General features: G+C 53.7%; 1 protein-coding gene across 1 annotated transcript in view; it reads left to right on the top strand.

Moving 5' to 3' along the window:
- SHANK2 (SH3 and multiple ankyrin repeat domains 2) overlaps positions 1-23,072 on the top strand; it is a 669,522-nt gene that overhangs the window by 456,648 nt on the left and 189,802 nt on the right. Inside the window, exons 16-17 of the mRNA XM_011987076.1 lie at positions 9,525-9,607; positions 11,236-11,360. Coding sequence (XP_011842466.1) covers positions 9,525-9,607; positions 11,236-11,360 — 208 coding nt within the window. The remainder of the gene's footprint in view (positions 1-9,524; positions 9,608-11,235; positions 11,361-23,072) is intronic.

The following is a 23,072-nucleotide window of genomic DNA, read 5'->3' as shown; positions in this document are numbered from 1 at the left end:
AGCCATTCCTGGCAGGTAACATGCCTGGTGGTGCTTAGGAAACGCTTGTGGGTGATTTATTACAAAGTAATGAGACAATTTAATTTGAATCAAGTTCTTTGTACGTTATTGTTTCTATTAGGAAAAAACTTGCCTTGCTTATCATGTTAGCAATGAGGAGGAAAATGGTCGTAATAAGCGCCGGGCAGGGCGTTTTCGTAATTGCCGATTTGAGATATGGCTTCCGCCAGCGCACGTCTGTGGGCGCGCGTGTGCGGGCTGCATGGGGACAGAACCACTGCCCTCCCGAAGCCACGTGAAGCGACACAGCCCCCTACCCATGGGCGACAGTGGCTCCCGGGAGCCAGGAGGAGTGCCCTCCGTGCGTGAATTGTCCAAAGTCATCACCTCCTGCCCTGGAGACGGCAGTGGCCTCCCGAGAGCAGGCTGGCTGGGGCTGTCACTCAGGCGCCAGGATGGCACTGGGCGTTGGGCATCATTTCCCCTGTGAATTCTGCAGGAAGGGCAAAAGAGCAGCATCACACACTGCAACTCTCCGACCAGGAAGCAGGATGCTGGCAGCAGCTGTGTGTGTGGTCATGGGCTGAGAGGCTCCCCCTCCCACTTGGGAGTGACAGATGACGGGGAAACCCTCCTGTTCTCCCGCAGCCTGCCCGCCCGTAGAACAGCCCTCTGTGTTGCCCTCTGTGCTGCCCTGCAGCCAGCTCTGCCACGGTGAGCTGGGCTGGCTGCCCACACCCGGTGGCCAAAGAGCCCGAGCTGGCATCTCTGCTGAGCTGGGACACCTGTTGGGTCCCCACCTCAACACCCCCCACGGAACTGCTGACAGCTCTCTGCTTAGCCTCATCCTTCCTGATTGGCAAAGCCCGGAAATTTCTAGGACATCCACTGCTATCACCGTTCCCTGGAGGATCCTCTTTCTAATATAGTGCTCCAGTTCCTGCCTTCACCAGGCCCTGCCACGGAAATGTGATTACACCAGGAGTGATTTAGCCAAGCCGCTCTCAGGCCCTTCCCTGCCTTGGAGAAGGCAGATCTCCTGGCTCCTGCTGCTCTGGGAAGGACTTTCAGGGACAATAAACAATGCACCACCCAGTCTTTCTGTGGGGAGTCCTTCCTGGCTCTTCCAGGTCCCACCACCCACCTCCATGGACCTTGCTGCACCCCCCTGCATTCCAGTGGCCCCTGTCTGGTCTGATCAGACATCACATCCACAGCCCGCGTTCACTGTACCTTTCCGCCATGAAAAACATTCAGAAAGGATTTCGATCATGCTGCCTTTGAACTTGCTTGGCTGTGAGTGATACACCGTGATCGTTCCCCGGCAGCTGCTGTGATTCCCCGGCCGTCGTCGACACACCCAAGGATTCTTGCGAGGTGGGAACACCTGCCTTACGAGTGCTTCTGCACGCAATGAAGTGATGCGTTTGCGGATACCAGCTTCAACAGGTCGTGACGTTGACCCCATATTAAATTTCAGAGACACGGAATTCAACAGACATTAACCACGCTGTTGGTGGCTCTTTGGATTTGGGAGCCGGCGAATTTTATTTTTCGGGTTGCAGACACATCTGGGGGTCCCCGCAACCCTTGGAGACAGCTGGAGTCTGGACCTGTAGGGCCTGCTTGTGGAAACAGCCCGGTGGCTCTGGAGGCCTCTTCCGCACACCCGGGGCGGGTTGGCCGCTCCGGCTCGGCCCTCCCACCCAGCGCTTGGATATGCAGCCCCCTCCTCTGCTGGCCTCGAACCTTGGACCTCACACATGCACACGTTCCGACGTTGGTACCTCATCCAACGTCCAGCCCCTGCCAAAGGGACCACCGTGGCTTCAGCCCCACCCTGACCTTGGAAGCCCCACCCTGCGCAGAGGCAGGGGTGGGAACTCTGTCGTCCACCGTTCCCCGCGGACCACTCACAGCCGCTTTAAGAGAACAGCCAGGGCCTCAGGCAGGAGCACAGCAGCGTTCACGCTGATGGCCAGGGAGCCACCTCAGCCAGCAGCAGCCGACTTGTGCTTGTGAATTGTTTAGATGGAAGCATGATCATTGGATGGAAGTTCCTGGCGTAGGTGCGAGTTGACCCTGAGTCATTCCAGGAGGATTTGGGCCTCACCGGAAAAAAAAAAAAAAAAAAACGCCAGGAGAAGCCATAGGGCAACAGCTTTTCTGCGGTTTCAGCCTTCTTGGGTGAAACTGGGTAAAGCGTGAGTGACCGCGGCCCTGCTGACACCTGCACTCGTGCGTCACTGCCAAGCTGTGTCCCCAGACTGCCCTGGGTGAGTAGGCAGCCGACGTCTGCAGCCCCATGAGGTCAGCTGCTCCTGCCCTCCCGCCTCATCACGGCCCTTCAGATATGAGGGCCGGCTGCCTACCTTCCAGCCCCACTCTGTCTGGAATGTTCTTTTCTCTCCTGTCCCCTCCCCAGTCTCCCAACCCATTCTCCTATGTATACTTCAGTCCTCCTCCTCCAGGAAGTCTTCCAGGTGCCCCTATGGTTCTCACAGAACCAGATCCTGCACTGTTGAAGGCACACGTGTCTGTGACCGCGGATTGATGTTTATCGTCCTTACTTGCCCAGCCTTTGCTGTAACGATCACCACAGACAAGGGGGCTCGAAACAAGAGAAGCCACTTCTGTCACAGCCCTGGAGGCCAGAGGTCCAAAACCAAGATGGCAGCAGCGCTGCGCTCCCTCCGGGGGCTCCAGGGGAGGGTCTTCCTCCTCTGCCTCTGCTGTTGGCCTGCAGTCCTCGGTGCTCCTTGGCCAGGCCACATCGCTCCAGCCTCCGCATCGCTCCAGCCTCCGCATCACTCCAGCCTCCGCCTCCACCTTCCCGTGGCCTCCTCTGTGCTGCCTCTGGGTGTCGACCTTCCTCTGCTTTTCTCGCATAAGAACACAGTTGTTGGTTTAGGACCCTCCCTCAATCCAGGAAGATCTCAACTCAAGACCCTTAACTAACTACACCTGCAGAGACCTAATTTCCAAAGGTGGTCACTTTTCACAGCCGGGGGTTAGGAATTGAACACATCTTTTTGGGTATGTTAAAACCCAATCTTTTTGGGTGGGTTCAACGGACCACACCAGACAACTCTGTAAGGGCCAGACTGGGCCTGGTTTGTTCCTTCCTAAATGCCCAGCACCCAGGAGTTCATCCCTCGACCCTCAGTGGGTATTCAGGACGTAACAGCTGGATTGATTCACCGATTTACACGGCAGCTTGACGCCGGCCCCTGTTACTTCTGAACTTGGGGCCGAGACTGAAACCCAGTCCCAGCTGATCAAGGAAGAACTAAAGCTGTCACCAGACAGGGCCACCAACCCAGCTGGGATCCCGAGAGCTATGAGTAAAGCCATCTGGTCTACCCCAATAACACTGGTGTTCAGAGTTTAAAATGTCCACGTCTATCCGCCCCATGTGTCAGGAGGCACACAGAGCCACCCAGAGCCCCTCAGGCCCATACGTCTGGGCCAGCTCAGGCTTGGCTTCCTGTGCCTCCAAGTTGATGTTGCCTCCAGGATCAGGTGCTGCTGCCAAGGGAGCTTGTTAAAGTGACTGACAGATCCTAAATGCCAACTGGCATCGCTGGCACCTGCTGCCCGCTGGACCAGGGAAAGTGCAGCCTTCCCTGTGGGTCTGTCATGGCGCCCGCTGGGAGAAAGGGAACCCAGGCCACTGCTAAAAGCCACAGGGTATGTGGCGACCTGTGGTCTTGCAAGGCAGACACCAGGAGCATCTTCAGGCCTGCCAGCGGGAAGAGACCTCTGGGGCCTGTTGCATGGCCGTCCCTGGGTCCCCACAACCCTCCTGTCTTGCTTCAAGGTGCTAAGTGTTCCAAGTATATTCCATAAGCTCTCTTGCAGCGTACAGTGGGACCGTGGGTGAGCACACACAGGCAAACCTTTGATGCTCTCTCCTCCATGTGGCTCCCAGGAGGGCATCAACATGGAGGTAATTGTGTCTCTGGGAAGCCAATATGGCTACCATAGGAATATCTCTTGCATTCTCCATGGCAGCATGGCCAGGGCCGCCTAGACCCCCTCTTTGTGTGAACTAGGAAAAGGTGCTTGCGCCTTCCTTAAGACGTTTTTCTTCCCTCTGTGCCGAAATTACCATTGGTACGTGTGCTGTGGTGGCCATGATGGCAATGGTTTCCTCCATAGTTGTACAGTGCACAACCTGCACAGCTGTGCTTGGTGGGGCTGGTTGTCCACCCCCTTCACCTTCCACAGCTCCTGCTGCAGGCAGATGTTGGCAAAAGAGGGTACATTTGGGGAGTGTCAAAGTGCCCTTCCACCTAGCTCAGAAAACTTTTGGAGAGTGCACCGCTGGATTACATTTTTTGTTCAGTCAATAAGCACGGGTCGATGTTGTGTTGCATGGAGAGACTCAGAGGATCGGGGCATGGCATTTGCTTACAAGGAGCCCACAGTGCCTACTTCAGGCACGTGGTCAGTGAGCGGGTTAGGGGGTGAGACAGGCTTGGAGAAGGCTGTTGCAGCGGCAGCGTGGGGAACGTGCAGGTGCCTCAGTCGTTTCCCCATGAAACCGGATTGCAGTGCGTCTCAGCTGCATGTGGAGAGTGGGTCTGCTGGCGCAGGGGCAGGGCAGGCTGGCAGGGGCCAAGGTCAGGGCAGACTCTGGTTCACAGGGGCGTCAGCACAGTTCTGGGGCAGCACACAGAACTCAGTGCCTGTCACAACTTCCAGACCCAGCCGCGGCTGTCATCCTGGGACAGGTTTTAGATTCATGAACCAGCAGGAGCTTGAGGGTGTCTTGTCTCCAGAAGGGCTGCTTCCTCAGGCCTGCGTGTGAGATCCCCCTGTCTGATTGCATGGGGATGGGGGGTGCTGCCAAGTTCCACCTTTCAGACACAGCAACTGCAGCTCCTTTCAAGGAATGACTCTTCTAGAGTGTCCCATTGCTTTTCCTGAATTCCTCAAAACACTGAAAGTTTCTAAGGGCCTGGGGCTGCCTTTTCTCTTTCCTCTCTGACTTCCTGGGCCAAGCCAGGTGCATGCAGTAGGTCCTCTGCAGCGCTGAGTTTGCCCTCTGGGTTTAACTAGGAATCCCGGGATTGTTCTTGTGCCTTTTTACTGGAAACCCTGCAGTCATCCTTTGCCCACCTCCCACCCAACATCTGTTTCTCCCTGCTCTGCTCCTGACTTGAGTTCATACCCATTTTGCATGCCCTCTGGGCACACATGGGGCACCTGGCCTCTGCGGGGTGCTGTGGGCATTTGGGGTGGTCTGCAGGATGAGGTCACTGTCCCCACTGACCCTGTAGAAAATGTCCCCTCCCCGCCAAGAGGCAAGCTCAGAGGGGACATTTTCTTCAGGGTCACCGAGCTCAACACGATGGATGGGGATGCTAAGAAGAGCAGTTTCCCCTGGTTACAGAGAGCCCCCTGCTCATGGGGCACTCACTGGGCACCGCCTCACTGGCTCCTCCTAAACCTTACAAGCCAGATGTTTCTCCCCCACTTTGCAGGTCAGGAAATTGAGGCTGTAAGTAGTCAAGGTGGTCAATGTCTGGGTTAAAATTGAAACCCATGTCTGTCTGTGAGTGAAAGTGAGATGGGGTCATAGTGTGTGGGAAGCGGGGGCTGTTTAGATCCTGAAACAATGCAGGAAAGAGAAGTTAGAAACAGTCCTTCTTAATGTCAGAGACTAAGCAGTTTGGTGTTTTACTGAGTAAACAGGACAGGGCCATTACAGTCTTGGGGCAAGATCTTTGCACAGTTACAAGTGTGGGCTAGAAAATTATCAGAGGGAGCAGGGTGTGGTGGCTCACGTCTATAACCCCAGCACTTTGGGAGGCCGAGGAGGGAGCATCCCTTGAGATCAGGAGTTTGAGACCATCCTGGGCAACACAGTGAGACCCTGTCTCTACAAAAAAGTTAAAAATTAGCCGGGCATGAGGGTGTGTGCCTGTAGTCCCAGCTACTTGGGAGGCTGAGGTAGGAGGATTGCTTACGGCCTGGAGTTCAAACTTACAGTGAGCTGTGGTGGCACCACTGCACTCCAGCCTGAGTGGCAGAGCAAAACCCCGTCTCTAACTTTCAAAAAGTAAGTTCTCGGGTGCATCAGGAATTGCTGAAAAGGTTTTAGCCTTGGATGTCGAGATCGGAGGGTTCCCTGCAGGAGGAAGGGAGTCGGGGAGGAGAGGGTGGCGTGTGCAGACCGGGATCCCACTCGTAACTGTTGGAGTTATGAACACGTGCTGCCTGCTGGGGCTGGTTCTGAGGCATGGATGGACGACTCACGGCCTCCCACTCAGGACCCATCAGGCGCATCTTGCTGCTGTTCTCATTTTGCAGAGCAGGCTCTGGGGCCTGGCAGGTCAGTGACCTCAGGGTCAAAGCAAAGCTGGGATTTGAACCACGCTCTGTGTGATGCCAAAGCGGGTGTCTCCACCCGCCGCACTGGAATGCCCCTGCCCTTCTCTAGTCTGTGGGAGACAGCTAGCAAGTGTCTGGGCAGCCCCCCTGGCCCTAAGAAGTTCCCCGTCGCAGAGTATGCTGGCAGGAAGTGGTCTGGATCATCTTGGAGATGCAAGGTTTGGGTGGTGTTGGGCACTGCAGGAGGGAGCTGCCCAGCAGTGCAAGTGAGCTCCTGGAGCGCGTGACAGGTTCCCCTTGGAGATGGGTGGAGATGGACTTGATCGGCCCATGTGTCCCCAGGGAAGAGTGCAGGGCACTGAGATCCAGACCCCAGGGTTCGGCATCATCCTTCCAGGGTTTCAGGGAGGCTGTCACCCTCGGCAGCTCCTCTTGCAGGTGTACAGGAGGGTTGAGCAGAGGCTCTTGGCTTTGACAGCCGGGGCCTTAGAGAACCTTCCATGAAGGAGACACAAGAGACACACAGGCTGGTCACACAGCTTGCGCCTGCCCGGCCGTGAATGAGCCATGGGGCGGGGCCGGACTGACTCCCCTTTCAGAAGTTCGGAGGGGAAACGGGTGGTGACTAGAAGGCGTTTCCCGTGAGAGGCACAAGTCTGTGTTCTGGTTGTGGGGGGCCGTGGAGACAGGTCGAGGGGCCTGGTAGGGGGTCTGCTCATCAGTGCCTCATGGGCCCCTAAATCCATGGCAAGAGAGCCCCAGCTCTCCCCCCATCAGCCTCCTCAGGGCTGCGGGGTCCTGGCCGACTACCAGGCCTGCTGGAGGTTAATGACAGCTGTTACAGGGACAGCTCCCTGAGGCCTCCTATTACACCACACCAGCATGGCATGGCCTCATCTGACCCCATGGTGATCCCAAGAGGCCTGTTGGTTTGTTCTTACCCACTCTTGCTGTGTAGGGAAACTGAGGTTTAGAGAGCCCCATCATCTCCTAAAGGCCACAACAGCCGCGTGAACTCACCCCCAGACTCCCGGGGTCCTGGACCTCTGACTATGTGTCAGCCCTTGTCTGGTGGCCCTGAGCAGGGCGAGTGGGCTTCCGGGGCTGAGCCAAGAGGGGCTCACAGTTGTGACCGAGCTCCCCAGAGTGGAGCTCCCTGCACTTAGCAGGCTGTCTTTGGGGAGGGGGCAGGGGAAGGAAGGTCCAGGGCCAGAACCCCCGTCCCAGCTGCTGAGACGGGAGTGACCAGTCACCTGGATTGTCCTGGTCTTCGGCTGTGAAGGTATCACCCATGCCTGGCTATTCCGGGAAGACGGGGTCACCCCAACATGCCTCCATGCACGACCCTCTGATGCCGTCAGGGGTGGGTGTGTGGAGTGGTGAGAAGAGCACGTGTTCCCCAGCTGGGTCCTCCGACCTCTCTGAGCCTCACCAGCCTCATCTGTAAAATGGGAGGATTGAGGGGCCGCTGCCCATCCCTTGTCCAGGACGCCGAGCCCTGTCATCCACGTTTGCCCCATCCCTCCTCCTTCCCGGGGCCCCCCCCAATCCGGGGTGGCTGTGCTGTCACCAGTTGGCTGCACCTGAGGCCCTGTGCTTCCTGTAAGCTGTGAACCTGGTGCTGGTGCCAGGCAGAGCTGACCCGTACTCCTCTGGGACCAAGAGTCCGTCAGCACGTGGCTCTGTTTAAGATTTGTGTCCCCAGGACTCCCCCTGTGCGACGGGGGCCTGCTCGGTTCTTCAGGGCCCATCTGCAGCTTTTTCTGGCTGGGCCCCTGGCCTGGTGTCCTTTCTCCTCACCCCTGAGGCTCACACACAGACCCGCAAGACCCTGCAGAGGCCTCCCTCCACGCTGCCTCCCTCCCTTCCCCGGTCCCCTCTGCAGAGGCCTTCCCAGCTCCTCACTAACTTCCGGGCAGCAGCAGAATCCTAGTGGGGTGCCGGCAGGCCTTCATCTCACTCCCCTTCTGCCCCCGCAGGCCACCCAGAAGGTGGAGGTGGAGGACAGTTCAGCCGCAGCCTGGAGGCTCACTGAGCAGTTCACATCCCACACACTCTGGGTGCCTCAGGGGCTGGATGGTCATGTGGCGAGTGCCAGCAGGAAAAGCGAGAGGACGCTGTGGCAGCTAGCGCAAAGTTGGAGCTTTTTTGGTTTCTTTCCTTAAAAAAAAAAAAAAGGAAAAATGCCATGGCAAGAGGCAAGCAGTGTGGCTCTAGCTTGTCATCTCAAAGGGGCAGCCCATACCCCCTCCAGTTCCCCCAGCAATGGATTCATCATCCCCACAGAGGGCCAGTGTCCTCAGGGGCTTTGAGACCGAAATGTCCTGAGTCCTCTGCCAGGGAGCCCCTCACCCACCGGCCTCACCCACCGGCCACGGGGCAGGGGTGATGCTGGAGGGGGGGGCTGCAGAGACAGCCCCAGCCCCTCCCGCTCCCCGCCCGCTCCCAGCCCAGCCTGCGGATGCTCTGCGCGGGATGACGCCCAGGCAGCCGCCGGGCGGGCGCACCGTGGGCTCGTCAGATGATTGTGGGGGCTCCTGCCGCACACCGCCGGCGCCGGGACGGGAGAGGGAGGGGGCGCTGGATGCGACGCGCAGGTCCCTGCGTCTCTGGTGCCTGCTGCCGGCTCGTGCGGGGAGCAGATAGGATTTGATTTTTTTTTTTTTTTAAACCCCCTTCAAGGAAAAGCAAAACAAAACTGCTGCCTCATTTCTCCTCTGGCTGGTTTTCCCGGGCTCTGCTGGAAGATGCGTGTGGCCGGGACAAGCCGGAGGAGCTCATTCCCGACGCCGCCGCTGCTGAGGCCGCCGCTGCCGCCGCCGCCGTTCGGGCCACTTACTTTCTTTGCCCTGGGCGGCGTCCTGGCCAGCCCCCCTTGAGCCTGCAGCTCAGCCATCCCTCCGGCAGCCGCCCCACCATGTATGACTCCTTCCTCCGGCTGGCTCCGGCTCTGCCTGCCCCCACCCTGCAAGTCTCATTGTGCCACGCTCGCCTATCCCGGTAGCCACCCCCCTCTTCCTTCGCTCCTCCTGCACCCTCGCTGCCTCCTTTCCTCCATGCTGCCTGGATCTGGCGAGCTGGGGTGATTAATTGGCTATGATGATGAACGTCCCCGGCGGAGGAGCGGCCGCGGTGATGATGACGGGCTACAATAATGGTCGCTGTCCCCGGAATTCTCTCTACAGTGACTGCATTATTGAGGAGAAGACGGTGGTCCTGCAGAAAAAAGACAATGAGGGCTTTGGATTCGTGCTTCGAGGGGCCAAAGGTAAGAGCAGCCGCTCCGAGCCTGAATATGTTCCCATGTTTGTGTGTGTGTGTGTGTGTGTGTGTGTTTGTACGCCTGCATGCAAAACGTTCCTGGCTCAGGAATAAGCATTAAATAAGCATTTTTCCTGGGGGCACTTGGTTGCTAGACAACCATGTTCTTTCACATTGCGCCTTACTCAGAAAGCGTCAGGGTTTCCTTGAGGAATGTTTTTGATTTTCTGTAGGCAACGTTGTTCTGAACGGGTTCTCTCTCCCCCTTGCCCCCTCCTACCTTTTGTTTTTAAATGATGGGGTGGTTAAAATTCTGTGTTCTACTTGAGCCAGACTGTGGCTGCCCTCAGAGCTCCGGCTCTCAAATCCCCAGGATTGCCCAGGCCTGAGTTTCAGGCACCTAGAAACTGCCCCATTCTGGGAGTGGGCTTTGGCTCCAAGGGCAGCGGGCATTTGTGTGCTTGCCTCTAAGGTGACTTTGCAAAGAAAATGTGACAAGATGGTCCCCTCTGCCACGGACTGAGCCGGCAGCACACACGTTACGTGGCCCGTCGTGGGAGGCTCAGGGATGCCGTCCATGGCGGTACACCCGCCAGCCGCCCTGCATGCACAGCTTCCCCTCCAAAAGAAAACAAAATGGCATCGCCTCCCCGTGAGAGGGGACATCCGCCCACCGCGTGTGTGGCTCAGCCATGTGGAAGTTTCATCTCAGGGCTTACGCGCTGTGCCAGGGGTCCTGCACCTGTGCTGCAGGAGGCCTCCTTCCCGGCTGGCGTGCCCACCTGCCTCAGACTCAGGCAGCTCCATAGCAAGCTGTCCAGGGAGAGAAAGAGCAGTTGCAGCTGTCTCTGTGAGAGCGTCCACGCCTGTCTGTGTGATTTGCTCTCCCCTCCCCCTGCTGGAATCTTCATCTCCACACCCACCCACCCCTGGCCACTCATGCCTCCCTAGGAAAGTCCGTCTCCTGCCCTGGAGTTGCACCTGGCAGCTGTGTGGGCCCCAGAAGCTGAGCCTCATTGTGCTGGGCAGTGGTGGCTCAGCACCCCCCCCCACACACACACACACAGACACCAGTGTCCAGGGACACTGGTCACACACAGTGTGGTCACAGAGGTCTGGGGTCCCTGTAGACGGGACTCATGAGCAGATTCCAAATCCGTAGCCACCCACTGGGTCAGCGTGATGTTCCGTCCGCATTCCAAGTTGAATTCCCTTGGTTGCGAGTCTACGTAGATGTAAATTTGGCAAGTGGTTTAGTGTGGTGTTTCTGTAGCTCTGTGTGGCAGGGGAGGAACTTTTCCATTTTTAGAACTGAAAATGTTTAGTCACTGATGCTTTTAAAGAAAATGACAGGCGTGTAGACATGTACCACAGAGCACATTATCCCGTGGTTTCAGCAGAGAGGCCAAGAAATATGATGGCGGCACCAAGGTGTAGTTGACTTCATTGTTTGAGTTGCATCGGCCCATGAGTATGAGTCGCAAGCCATTCCTGGGGGAGAGTTGGCCTGGACCAGCCACCTGCGATGGGAGATGTGCGGGCCCACTTCCTCCCGGGGTCCCTTGGGGAGGTCAGGCAATGTGAATTTGGAAAACATCTCCCAGGCTTGTAACCAGGTGCTGCTTGTCTTCCCAGCTGACACACCCATTGAAGAATTCACACCAACACCGGCGTTCCCAGCCCTGCAGTACCTGGAGTCCGTGGATGAAGGTGGGGTGGCATGGCAAGCCGGACTAAGGACCGGGGACTTCTTGATTGAGGTAGGGACACAGGTGTCTGTATCTTTCTGCTTGGGGAGAGCGCCGACTCTCGGGGAGGAGGTCGTAGTCCTGGCAGCACGGCCACGAGGCCCAGTCTGGGGGTGCTTGTGGAGTCTGCCATGAACTTTTGTTGTTTGGTCAATTTCTCCCACCATGGGTGCCTCTGCCTGCGGACCTGGTGTTGGGCTTGTCTTGGAGGCCTGGGCCGTAACCCGTTGGAGGAGGAAAAGTCTGTGGAATTTGGCCATTGGTCTTGAAGTAGAAGATAGAAAGTGGAGGCATGTGGTCACCATGATGTTGGGGACATGTGCAGATCTGTGGGTGGCTTAGGTGTGACTCCATAAATAGGTACCAAGAGGAGTCATCATCCGTTCTTGTGTCCTACGGGTGAGTCGGCAAGCACTCTTGTGTGGCAGTTGCTGGTGTGAGGTCTGTAACATTGGTGGCTAAGAGCTCGTAGATTTGCAGGTTGTGGTAATCACCCTGTCAGTTGGACAATGGCCTTCTAAGACCAAGGAGCCCGGGCAAGAGGGATGGCTGGCGTCGATGGTGCAAAAAGGAAACTTAGGAATTCAGATGCTTTGAAAATGAGCGTTTGCAGGTACTGAAAAGGAAAGAGCATTTTCTTCCTTTAGAGAATAGAGGTGTGAGTGCCCCGGCTCTCCAAACAGCAAACAGTCCCTAGGGTTGGCACGTCGGTGTGTGCGAGGGATCAGAGGCCCCAGTGCATCTGATCACCTGGCCTTTTTGTGAGTTTAGGTGTTACTTTTAATCTTGTTATGCAAAGGAACGTGTGACTCTTTGGAAACAGGAAGAAGAAAAGAACGTTATAGGTTGAAAAAGATGATATTTTAAAGGCTCAGTAGACTCAAATGGTCCTTGTTGGGAGTGTGTGTTTCTTGGATGCACACGCTCTTCTCTGTCACCCTGAGCCCTGCCTCGTGTACATCAGAACTCCACATGCAGGTGGAAGGGGTGGGTACGTGGCATCCAGCCAGCCATGTGGTGGTCCCTGCCATTGGGCCAGATATTCGTTCTGTAAATGAGGATCCCACATCCCAGCCCCTGGTGAGAAGGCTACCTGTGATCATTTCTCTCAGTCAGGCCTAAGCTCCCAAGCTGGCTGATCATGCTGTGATTCTGCTAGTGATCTCCTTAGAGATCCTCAGGACTATTAAGGGGCGATGGAAAGTCAGAAGGGAAGAGACTGTTAGAGAGCCAGGTAAGATGGAGCAGGTGCTTAAACTTATTCTGAGTGCGTCCTGTGGATCTCTTTGATTTGCTGGAAGATATATTTAAATGATTATCGACCAATCAGAACCTGATTTGAATGAGAAATGAACTTATTTGGGTTCTTGTGCATTGAAACTGTCGGATGCCCACTAGAATGATGGAGACCGGAGCCTGCCATGGCTTCGGGGGTTAATTCAATTTGTAACCTTCATGAAAATGCAGAGGGGCTGGGTTGAATCATCCTCTGTGGGATGCAGTTGGGATGTGAGTCCCCTTCCTGTGTGTGTGTGTGTGTGTGTGTGTGCGCGCGCGTGTGTGTGTGTGTTGCGGGGGGCGTGGCCTTGGGCCTAGCAGCAAGGCTGAAGTCTATAGATGGTGTAAGAGTGTGTGCATGTGTGACAGGCAGGATGGGGGGGTGTTGAAATAGGTCGCTCTTGGTTCTTGATTTTCAATAATAAAAGAGGGCTGCAGATGCAAGAGCACCCCCCGTTGTTCAGCTCGTTGGACTGTTTCCTGGATAAACTCATCAATAAAAGAAACGTGGCCTGCTGAGGCACGTGTGTGGGCCCCGCACTTGCCCGGTGAGCAGAGCCGCACTGGGTTAGAAGATGCTGCTGTCTGTGGCTGCAGCGCTTGCCTGGGTGGGGCCGAGAAGGTGCACCTGTCCTGTCGGTTTGAAGCCTTTGTGGAAATTTGGAGCTTTGAGAGTTTCCACACTTCTGTTTCTAAGCACCTCCTTTGACATTGCTTTTAACCTCTGATATGCAAATATATTTGTCATTTGGGGGCAGGTTTTATATTCTGGGTAACCTCTGACTTCCGGTATTCTAGGAATGGCTGGTCCTGAGATGCATTAGGGCTGTGCCTGCATTATGATGTCACAGATGACCCAAGGAGCACTGGGCCCTCCACAGCACTGCAAGGCTGCTGTACACCAGTCTTACACTAATGAGGGTGTGGGGCGCAGGCAGCTGGACCCTTGCACGATCCTAGCTCCTCACAGTTCATGTCCACAGCTGCCTCTGGGGACTCAGAAATTCTCCTCCAGGGGCTTAAGACTGAGAATTCCATTGAGTTGTGTTCCTAGCGACTGGATTTTGCCACCGGAATATTAAAATCGTGTATAGCCTAATAGGTGCGTGTTTGTTCCGACAGACCATGTTTCTCTATTTTCGGTGAAGAGCTTTGACCTTGGAGGGATGGTGTGAAATAGCGTCACGTGTCTCATGTGAATTTTCTTTTTGGTGAGCAGCCAGCCCTCGAGTCGGTGGGGTTTCTGAGCTCTCGGTGAGGTGCAAGGTCTCCACGTGAAAAGCTGCCTGAAATGCAGACACTGTGTCTTCCTTACCCCAAGCAGCCCTTGGCAGGCCTTCCTTTCTCTCTGCTATTTGAAAGAACCTCGAAAGTGTGACAGATTTTTATTTTCTCTTTAAAACTGCATGCTGCGGTCTGAACTTTTGGATGAAGGGGCACCCTTTGAAGTGAATGTTGGCTTTTAACATCTTTGGCGTCTCCAGAACTTCATTTTCCCTCATTAACTTTGTGAGAATGCCCTGACGTGGCCCTCCAGCTCTCGGCCTTGGCGCCTGTCATGGTTTCCTGCTGTGCGTGACTTTCTTGGGTACTTACCTTGTAGAATTTATTTCTCTCCTACCTAAGCTTTGGGGAAGAGTTCGTTCTTCTGCTGTTGTTTTTGTTTCTGGTTGACCACCCCCTGACCCTACCAACCACAATCAAAGGCTTTGAGCTGTCGCCAAATCGGGAATCTCATCAGACAGACAGATGTTATCGCACAAGCTGTGTTGTAATAAAAGGTTCACCTCAGTGGTGGACGTGAAGGATAAGCGGATGTCCCGTGGATAGGGACATTTGATCACAGTGGCTCCGTGGACGGTGTGATTTACCATTTCGGATCAGCTGGTGTGCCGGAATCCCTGAGATAGCCAGTGACACTGAGCCATTCCAGATTGTGAAATGTCAACCAGCCCAGCGGAGAAGGAGCCAGAGAGATTTTAGAGACCGTGGGAGGGGCAGGGCAGTGGGAAGTTGAATGCCCCTGCAGAGATCACCCGTGGGACCTGCAGGGGGAGGCCGAGGCCAAGGCTTGCAGAGGGGTGGATGCTGGAGCAGTGACAGCCCCTGAGAGAAGCAGGGCAGGTGTTTCTCTCCATGCAGGTCAGAGGTGACGACGGGGCCTCCACCAGCCAGGAATGACAGAGACCCACGTCCCTCTGGTGACAACAGGAAACCCAGTCCAAACTGATTTTCATAATGATTGGAGCTTGTCAGGAAGCCGAGACCAGAGTCTTTCGAGGGAGAGTCAGCCTGCTGTAAGAGTTTGCTGAAGACTTTGTTTGCTGTCTCTTTTGAGATGACCCTGATTAGGCCCCTTCACTCCCACAACATGGGGCTGGAGAGGTCAGAGGCTGCTTCTGAAGTTCATGATACGTCCTAAGCCTGTGGGTGTCTCCCGGAGGACGGTAGTGCATCAAGTGTTTAAGGAGATGTGGGGGTGGGGACACCACTTTGATGTCTTGCGGGGTTCACCGTAGGTCTCACTCAGTGAAACCTGGCTGGGCGTCCCAGTCACCCGAGGTTTATAGAAATCTGGTCTCCAGCCCACACACCCTGAATCAGAACTATGAGACAAGAGCTGGGGCATCCGTGAAAGCTGCAGTGGTGATGCTGGGGGTCCCAACAGACAGGAAAGGCGGTGACCCACTGGCCCGGCCCAAGTTGACATTCCAGCCTCTTGACGTGACCTGCCGACTAAAGTCTCCTCGACCCAAACACAAGCTGGTGCTGCGCTAATCTCCTTAAGACTAGGACCGTCTTCCACAAACCCCTTCTTTGACAACCTAAATTTTGTTTCTTGAGTGACTTTCCTGATCTAAAATATCCTGTATCTGAGACATCCTTACGATTCAACTCAACAGCAGGCAGGCAGAGGGCAAACAACATTTGCAACAAATGTCCCAAGAAGCCCGTGTCCTTGTTTATAGCAGCTGAGGTGGATCTCCAAGCGCTAGAAGCCCTGCAGTGCCCCATCCAACCCTCAGAGTCATCCGTACAGCATGTGTGTTCTTCCCCATTTTACAGATGGGGAAACTGAGGCACACGGGTGAAGTAACTGGCCCGTGGCCGTGTAGCTGGTGAGTGGAGAAGGTGGAATTCCAGCCCAGGCTGTCCGACTCTGTAATGTCGTGGCTCAAAGATGCATGAACAACACTTTGATGAGTTTTATGTATAAATGGGCAAACGGTAAAAAGAAAAGCAGTGAGGTGCCCGTTTTGTTTTCAAATTAGCAAATACTTCTTTGTGACTATACACGTTGCTGGTGACAGGACTCACATGTTGCTGGGGGAAAGACTAGGTTGCCATAGATGTTTTCAAAATCAATGTGGCAGTAGGTAACAAGAGCCATAAAGCTGAACAAGGAATTTTACATCTAGGAATCCATGCTAAGGGAATAATCTTTAAAAACAAGCAGAAATCAGCCAGGCATGGTGGCTCATGCCTGTAATCCCAGCACTTTGGGAGGCCAAGGAGGGTGGATCACCTGAGGTCAGGAGTTCGAGACCATCCTGGCCAACATGATGAAACCCCGTCTCTACTAAAAATACAAAAAATTTGCTGGACGTGGTGGCGGCGCCTGTAGTCCCAGCTACTCGGGAGGCTGAGGCAGGAGAATCGCTTGAACCTGGGAGGCGAATGTTGCAGTGAGCTGAGATCACGGCCACTGCCCTCCAGCCTGGGTGACAAAGCAAGACTCGGTCTCAAAATAATAATAATAATAATAATAATAATAGTAAAATTAAAACAGGTAGCAATTACAGTGTGGCAGAAACAAGGAGTTGAGGCGGGGAGGGGGCGGGGCTAATAGGAGAATGGTTCAGTGACAGTGAACATCTGTTGTGAATTCATAAGAAAGCATTAAAAATGATGTTTACAAGGAGCTCTTAACACCAACCGCGAAAGGCTACATTCTGCTTAGTGAGAAAGGCAGAATCAAAATGCTCAGCACAGTATCGTCTAATACCATCTTTCCCCAGTGTAGGCACAGAAGAAAACAAAAAGGACAGGAAACATTAACCCCTAGGTGGTGAGATTATGTTATTTTCTCTTTCTTTCAGATGTTTCTCTCAGATTTCCTGGAATCGAAGTATTCCTATTTTGAAAAGTATCCATCTCATACATAGGAAAGTGTGTCTTAGAGAAAGTTGTCTCACACGGGAGACAAATGTCCAGCCCCCCTTGGCACAGGTGGTGCTGTTTGCTGTCAGAGGAAAAAGGCTTCCTGGGCATTAATTACTTTCCCGGGGCCATTCCTCACCCGCCTGCTGCAGGGCTCTGACGACGCCTATGGTTTTTGTGGTTGTTTTCTTGGCCCTGAAGTGGCCGATCTCATTTTTGCGTTAATTTCTCTAAATAGGTTTTCCCTTGCAGTTAAAGCAGGCAGCAGTATCCTTCATCCTTGAAAAGTGGTGCTCGAGTTTGCTAATTACTTTTTCCTCGTATTAAATACTTGCACGAGAGAGGGTGTGGATCTGCTTTATACTCGTGGTTTGTATTTAAGTCAGGATGCTAAGAGGGATGCACTGGTGTTTTCCTCAGAGACCCTGGGAGGGTCTTGTAAGGCCGGGTGTGGCAGCTCATGCCTGTAATCGCAGCACTTTGGGAGGCCAAGGTGGGCAGATCACTTGAGGTCAGGAGTTCGAGGCCAGCATGGCCAACATGGTGAAACCCTGCCTCTACTAAAAATACAAAAATTAGCTGGGCATGGTGGCATGTGCCTGTTAATCCCAGCTACTTGGAAGGCGGAGGCAGGAGAATCGCTTGAACCCGGGAGGTGGAGGTTGTAGTGAGCTGATATCGCGCCACTGAACTCCAGCCTGGGCAACAGAGCAAGACTCCGTCTTGGAAAAAAAAAAAATGTTTCTTAGGCTGGTATTTTAAAATTGGACTTGAGAAATGTGAGGTGGCCTCTAGCATGTTTGACTTTTCAACCAAGCAGGCGTGAGGAACAGTTGTTAGAGCTCGCTACTCAAGGGTCAACCTCCCCTCCCCAGCTTCAGACTTAAATATTACTTGGAGGAAAGAAAATGAAGTCCAGATTCAGCACGATCAGTCATTACTCTTGCTGGGTCCCGGTATTCCTGTCAATGAAATGTGTGGTTGTGACAGTAGAATCACCTGAGACGAACTGAGCTCTCAGCACTGGACTGCTGGTCAGAGGCGTGGAGCACAGAGCTGGCATTCAATCAACTTTCTTTTTTAGAGACAGGATTTTGCTTTGTTGCCCAGGCTGGAGTGCCATGGCACAGTCACAACTCACTGCAGCCTTGAACTCCTGGGTCCAAAAGATCCTCCCGCCTCAGCCTTCCAAGTAGCTTACGCTACAGGCATGCATCACCATACCTAGCTAACTTGTGTACTTTTTTATAGAGCCAGAGTCTTGCTTTGTTGCCTGGGCTGGTCTCAAACTCCTGGCCTTAAATGATCCTCCTACCTGAGCCTCCTAAAGCATTGGAACTAAATATACATCACCTCACCGGGCCTCAGTCAGTACTTGTCGTGGATCATCATCTTGTCCTTCATCATCATTAATGATGCCCGACTCAGAAGAGGAAACCAGTGGCTATTAGTTGAACAAACAGGGATAATAATATTATCATAATGACTGATGTTCGTTACCACTGTTATGTGAAGCATGTAGCAGTCACAGAGCACACCCAGCATGTGCCAAGTCCATCAGACACTTCCAGCCAAGAGTACATGAGCCATGGTTTCCTTATGCCTCTGTTGTGGGGAACATCGCTAATACAGGTACCTGCCCCACCCTGCCCGCCAGCCTCCGAAGTCCCTGGCAGGCACATCTCCTCCTTTGGCTCAAACTCCTGCTCCCAGAGCACTCACCACCCTGTACAATTCTGTATTGGCGTGGGTCCGGCTTTTAGATCACCTTGGAATTCCTATTCCTGATGCCCGCTTTGCCCTCTAGCAGCAAATCCCAGGGCCAAGGCCAGAGCCCTGTTGTGGTTTGCCTGGTGCCAGCATCCGTTGGGTCTAGTGGTTCAGCCACATCACACAGCTCACATTTCTCTAGCTCGCCTTTTGGGATATTGTGAGAGACTTTGTCCTGCTGGTGGCCCTGATGACCAATCTGGAAACTCTCTGCACCCCACCCCCAAAATTTCTTCTGCTCTTATTTAAATGGTTTTAAATGGCTACTTAATAACCAGGTTAAAGACCAAAGACCAGCTGATGTTAGCAGGAACCCAGGGTGACTGCTGAATTCTTGAGCAGGGTCACATTGGTGCTTTGGTCATCAAGGCCAATATTTCATTGCATTCACACCAAAGACAAACAGGGTCTGTCCTGCATCCCTCTGAGTGTGGGGTGTTTCTGTCCTGACAGCTCAGTGGCTTCTCACCATGTCATCAGGATCCACTGACCAAGGGCAATAGCACTGGTGGCCTTTACCCTCTAAGGCTGATAGCACTGGGGGGTCTTCACTCTCTGAGGCTAACAGCGTTGGGGTCTGCTCTCTGAGGCTTAATGCACTGTGGTCTTTCTTCTCCCAGGCAGAGGCCACTGCTCTGTGGGGAGTCCTGGATGGTGGGGAGGTTGGATCCCTTTTCTGTGTGTGGCCTTCTGGGCCTGGGGAGGTCGTTCTCTTTGTCCTCCATATTGACTGGGAACAGGTGGTCCGGTGTGAGGAGCAGCCCAGGAATCTTGCTGAGAAGGTGGATGCGGGCAGCTCGGCAACTTGCAAATCTGAAATCTTGGCTCGTTCATTTTGGGGTTCTAATTTGAAGCATCAGTGATTTCAATTTCAGGCTATAAAAAGATTCAGAATCACTTCAGGGGACCGTGGCTGCTGTGCTCAGATGCCGTGGGACTGGCAGATGGCAGCACACGGGGTTGGAGAGAGGCGGAGAGGAGCCGCGGTCAAGGGCACAGGCTGTGCCGTCTGATCCGGGTTTGAATCCAGGCTCTGCCTCTTCTTAACTGTGTGAACTTGGGCAGGTTGCTCATTTCTTGGCCTCAGTTTCTCAAACTGTAAATAATAGTGTGTGTGAAGCATGTAGCAGTTTCTGGCATCATGAGTTCTCAACAAATGGTGGCAATTGTAAAAATTACTTCTGAAACTTCACTCATTCATTTCTGAAGCATACATTCTGCCTCTCAGGTGCTGGGCTGGAAGAAAGACGTGAATCAGACACAGTTCCTTGGGGAACACACAGTTTAGGAGGGGCAGGCAGAAAGCAGAGTGTGGCGAAGGCCCCAGAGTAAATCAGGAAAAGGGCTTCATGAAAGATGGTGTTGGCTCCAGGCTTTGATGGGTTAGTGAGGTTTCTGCAGGCAGAACTGAGGAGAAAGATCTTGAGCAAAAGCTTAGGGGGTCAGGAATGTTCAAGGTGGATTTGGGGAGTGATCAGATGCTGTGAAGCTGGGGGTGAGCAACTGGTCTAGTGGAGGCCTGGGATGTTAGTTAAGTAGGTACAAATGTGTGTGACTGGACAGCTGCACAGAGCGAGAGCGTAGCTGGATCTCTCCAGGGTGCTGAACCCCTGTGGGGCATGGTCTCTCTCCAGGGTGCTGAACCACTCCAGGGCGCTGGCCCTCTGCAGGGTGCTGAACTAGAGAGCTGGGAGGATAGGATGCAGCCTTCCTCAGGAGTCTGGAGGAAGCCCTCAGCATGTCCCCTGCCTCCGTCCCTGCACCTTTCATTTCTGTCCCCTGCATCCTTGGAGTTTCTGAGCATAGAGGCTCATTACTTAGTGACAGTTTCATCTACTTGGTAGAGAAATCTCTTCCACAAGGAGGGGCCAAGGAGCCAACGTGGTCGAGCATCTGCCATGTCCTGCCTTGTCCATCTGCATCTACTTTGAGCCCCACTTCCCTCACCACTGTGGTTTCAGTTCACATCATGCCTTCTCAGAGAGGACCCTCTTGGCACCCTCAGGTTTCCCTGACTCTTACACTCACACCGTGTGCTTCCGTGACCATAGGAATCATACATTTCCTGTGTTAGGTGACTGACTTACTATCCACCTCCCTCATGGAACATTCTCTGTGGGCCAGAGAGTTTGCTGACCATGTCTCTGCTACATCTCCAGCATGCAACACAGTGCCAGGTGCATAACAGAGGCCCCAGCGCATATGTTCAGTGATGGGCACTCCTGGGAAGTAGTTTTACACTCATCTTGCAGGTAATGAAACTGAGCCTCAGAGAGATTAAGAAGCTTGCCCAGGGCCCTTCAGGGAGGTCTGAATCTAAGCTGACTCCAAAGCTTGTTTCTTTTGCACTGTGTCTACCTCATGGTCCACGTAAGTCCCAGATCATTGGGATGTAACCTTATAGCCATCTTTTTCTGTGTGTGGATGCTGTACACCCAGTCCCAGGCTACATGGAGCGAAGGCAGCAGGAGGCATAGTAGGCTGACACCCCCATGTTGGAAGCTGCTGGCACCAGGTCCTCTGATGCACCCATTCGTGCCTCTGGGTCCTCTCCACCTGCCCCCTCCTCCCTCCCATACACCCGCTGCCCGCTTCCCAGTGTGCTCAGCAGGCTCTTGTTAGCATTGATTTGTCTTCGTCTTTGGTGCCCTTTTGTGGGGAGTTTCATGATACAAGCGGTTAGATTGGCAAATGAACTGGAGGAAGGACCTGTGCTAAGTGCCCCATGGGGTCTTTTAATTGATGGAGTTTGTCAGCCCTGGGAGTTAGGGTGTGTGCGCTCCCACAAGCAGAGTGGGATGAGAAAGGGAGGCAGAGCTGATGCTGTGGAGCCCTGAGAATGGTGGCTCTACTGTGGTCTCACAAAATCAACCACCCACCAGCAAGTTATCTGCTTCCCTCTCCCCGGGATCTTCAGATGGGTCCTATGGAGCAGACTTTTCCATGCATTTCCTTTGTAGTCAGTCTCGTGGCAGGACCTAGAGGGTCATGGAGATAAACAGGGGCTGTCCTGGGCATGTGCACCTCCATCAGCACCCTCAGGGCTGGGTCTGCAGAGAGAGGAGTGGGTTATATGGGTGAGAAGGGGAGATGGCACGTGTGCCAGGCCAGTGAGGAGATGGACGTCGCCATTGGGCGCTCTCCCTGGTCTGCGGAATGTGCCACACTCCTCCTGGCCCCAGACACTTGCCCACAATTTTGTCTCCTCCACCTGCATCTGCCTCAGATGTCTGAAAGTTGCCTGTGGTGCCCACTCATAACCCCTTGCTATAGTCACTTCCTGCACACACCCCGTCAGATAAGGGACCACCCAGAGCCGAGCACATGGCAAGCACCCAATAAATATTCCTTAAGGAAAGGAAGGCACCACCGAGGAGAGCACAGCCAGGATAGAACTTCTGTCTTGGAGAAGGGGATCCTTCCTCCCAAACCCCTTCCCCATCTCCATCAGTGCCGGAACTTGAAAAGCTGGTGGAGGTGGAGGGTGGACTCATTTACATCAGAGAGAGCGTGAGAAGCCAGCCCTTCCCTGGAAGGTGCCAGCCTTCTCTCCCCAGGCCCACTCAAATCCTGAGAGGTTTACAGGGGGAATGTGTACCCTTCCTCATAGGAAATTTTGAGTAAACTCTACCCCCATATCTGCCTGGTGGCCAGATTTTACATTAGTGTTATTTCACTATGTTTCGAGTAAATCGTGTCAGACACAAATAAAATTGGTAATGCAGAGAAACCAAAGAAAAAAACCAGGGATGCTGCCACCAGGAGACAGTGTCCGCAAAACAAGGTTTATCTTTGTGGAATTTTATTTCTTTATATGTGTCTTGTTAGTAATACACTTTGTCATGTGTTTATACACTGTTCTTTTTTTTCGCTTGGGTATGTCTTTTTTTTGTTGTGGTAAAATACACAGACCATAAAATTTACCATCGAACCCATTAGCACTCACTCTCCATCTCCCTCCCAGCCCCAGGCAAACACTCATCCCCTCTCCGTCTTGGGTCTGCCTGTTCCGGATGTTTTCCGTCCACGGAATCATGCTCTAGGCAACCTTTTTTCTGTCTTCTTTCAGCATCATGTGCTTTAGGTTCAGCCGTGTGGTAGCGTGTGTCTGTACTACCTTCCTTTTGTGGGTGAATGACATTCCACCACATGGTTAGACCACAATTAGTTTATCCATTCACCAGTTCAGGGACACTTGGGCTGTGTCCAACTTCTGGTTATTGTGACGAAAGTCGACATGAACGTTTTTGTACCAGTTTTCGTTTTCAGTTCTTTGGGGTACATACCTAGGAGTGGAATTGCTGGGTCATGTGGTAATTCTGTGTTTCTTGAAACTGCTGATGCACACCCCAGAGTCCCCATCCCAGGTGGGACAGGCGGGTGTTCAGTGAGTGCTGAGTTCATGACCTTCGTCTCACGCCTGTCCAGAAGGACCGAAGAGGGGAGGGGGTCCTGCCCGCTTCCGTTAAGATAGAACTCAGACCCAACAAAAGCTTAACTGCTGGGCAGCATGAT

This window comes from Mandrillus leucophaeus, unplaced genomic scaffold (genome assembly GCF_000951045.1).
Source record: "Mandrillus leucophaeus isolate KB7577 unplaced genomic scaffold, Mleu.le_1.0 Scaffold30, whole genome shotgun sequence".
Taxonomy (NCBI): Eukaryota; Metazoa; Chordata; class Mammalia; order Primates; family Cercopithecidae; genus Mandrillus; species Mandrillus leucophaeus.
Note: the sequence above shows the minus strand (reverse complement) of the source record. Positions and strands in the feature narration are given on the sequence as shown.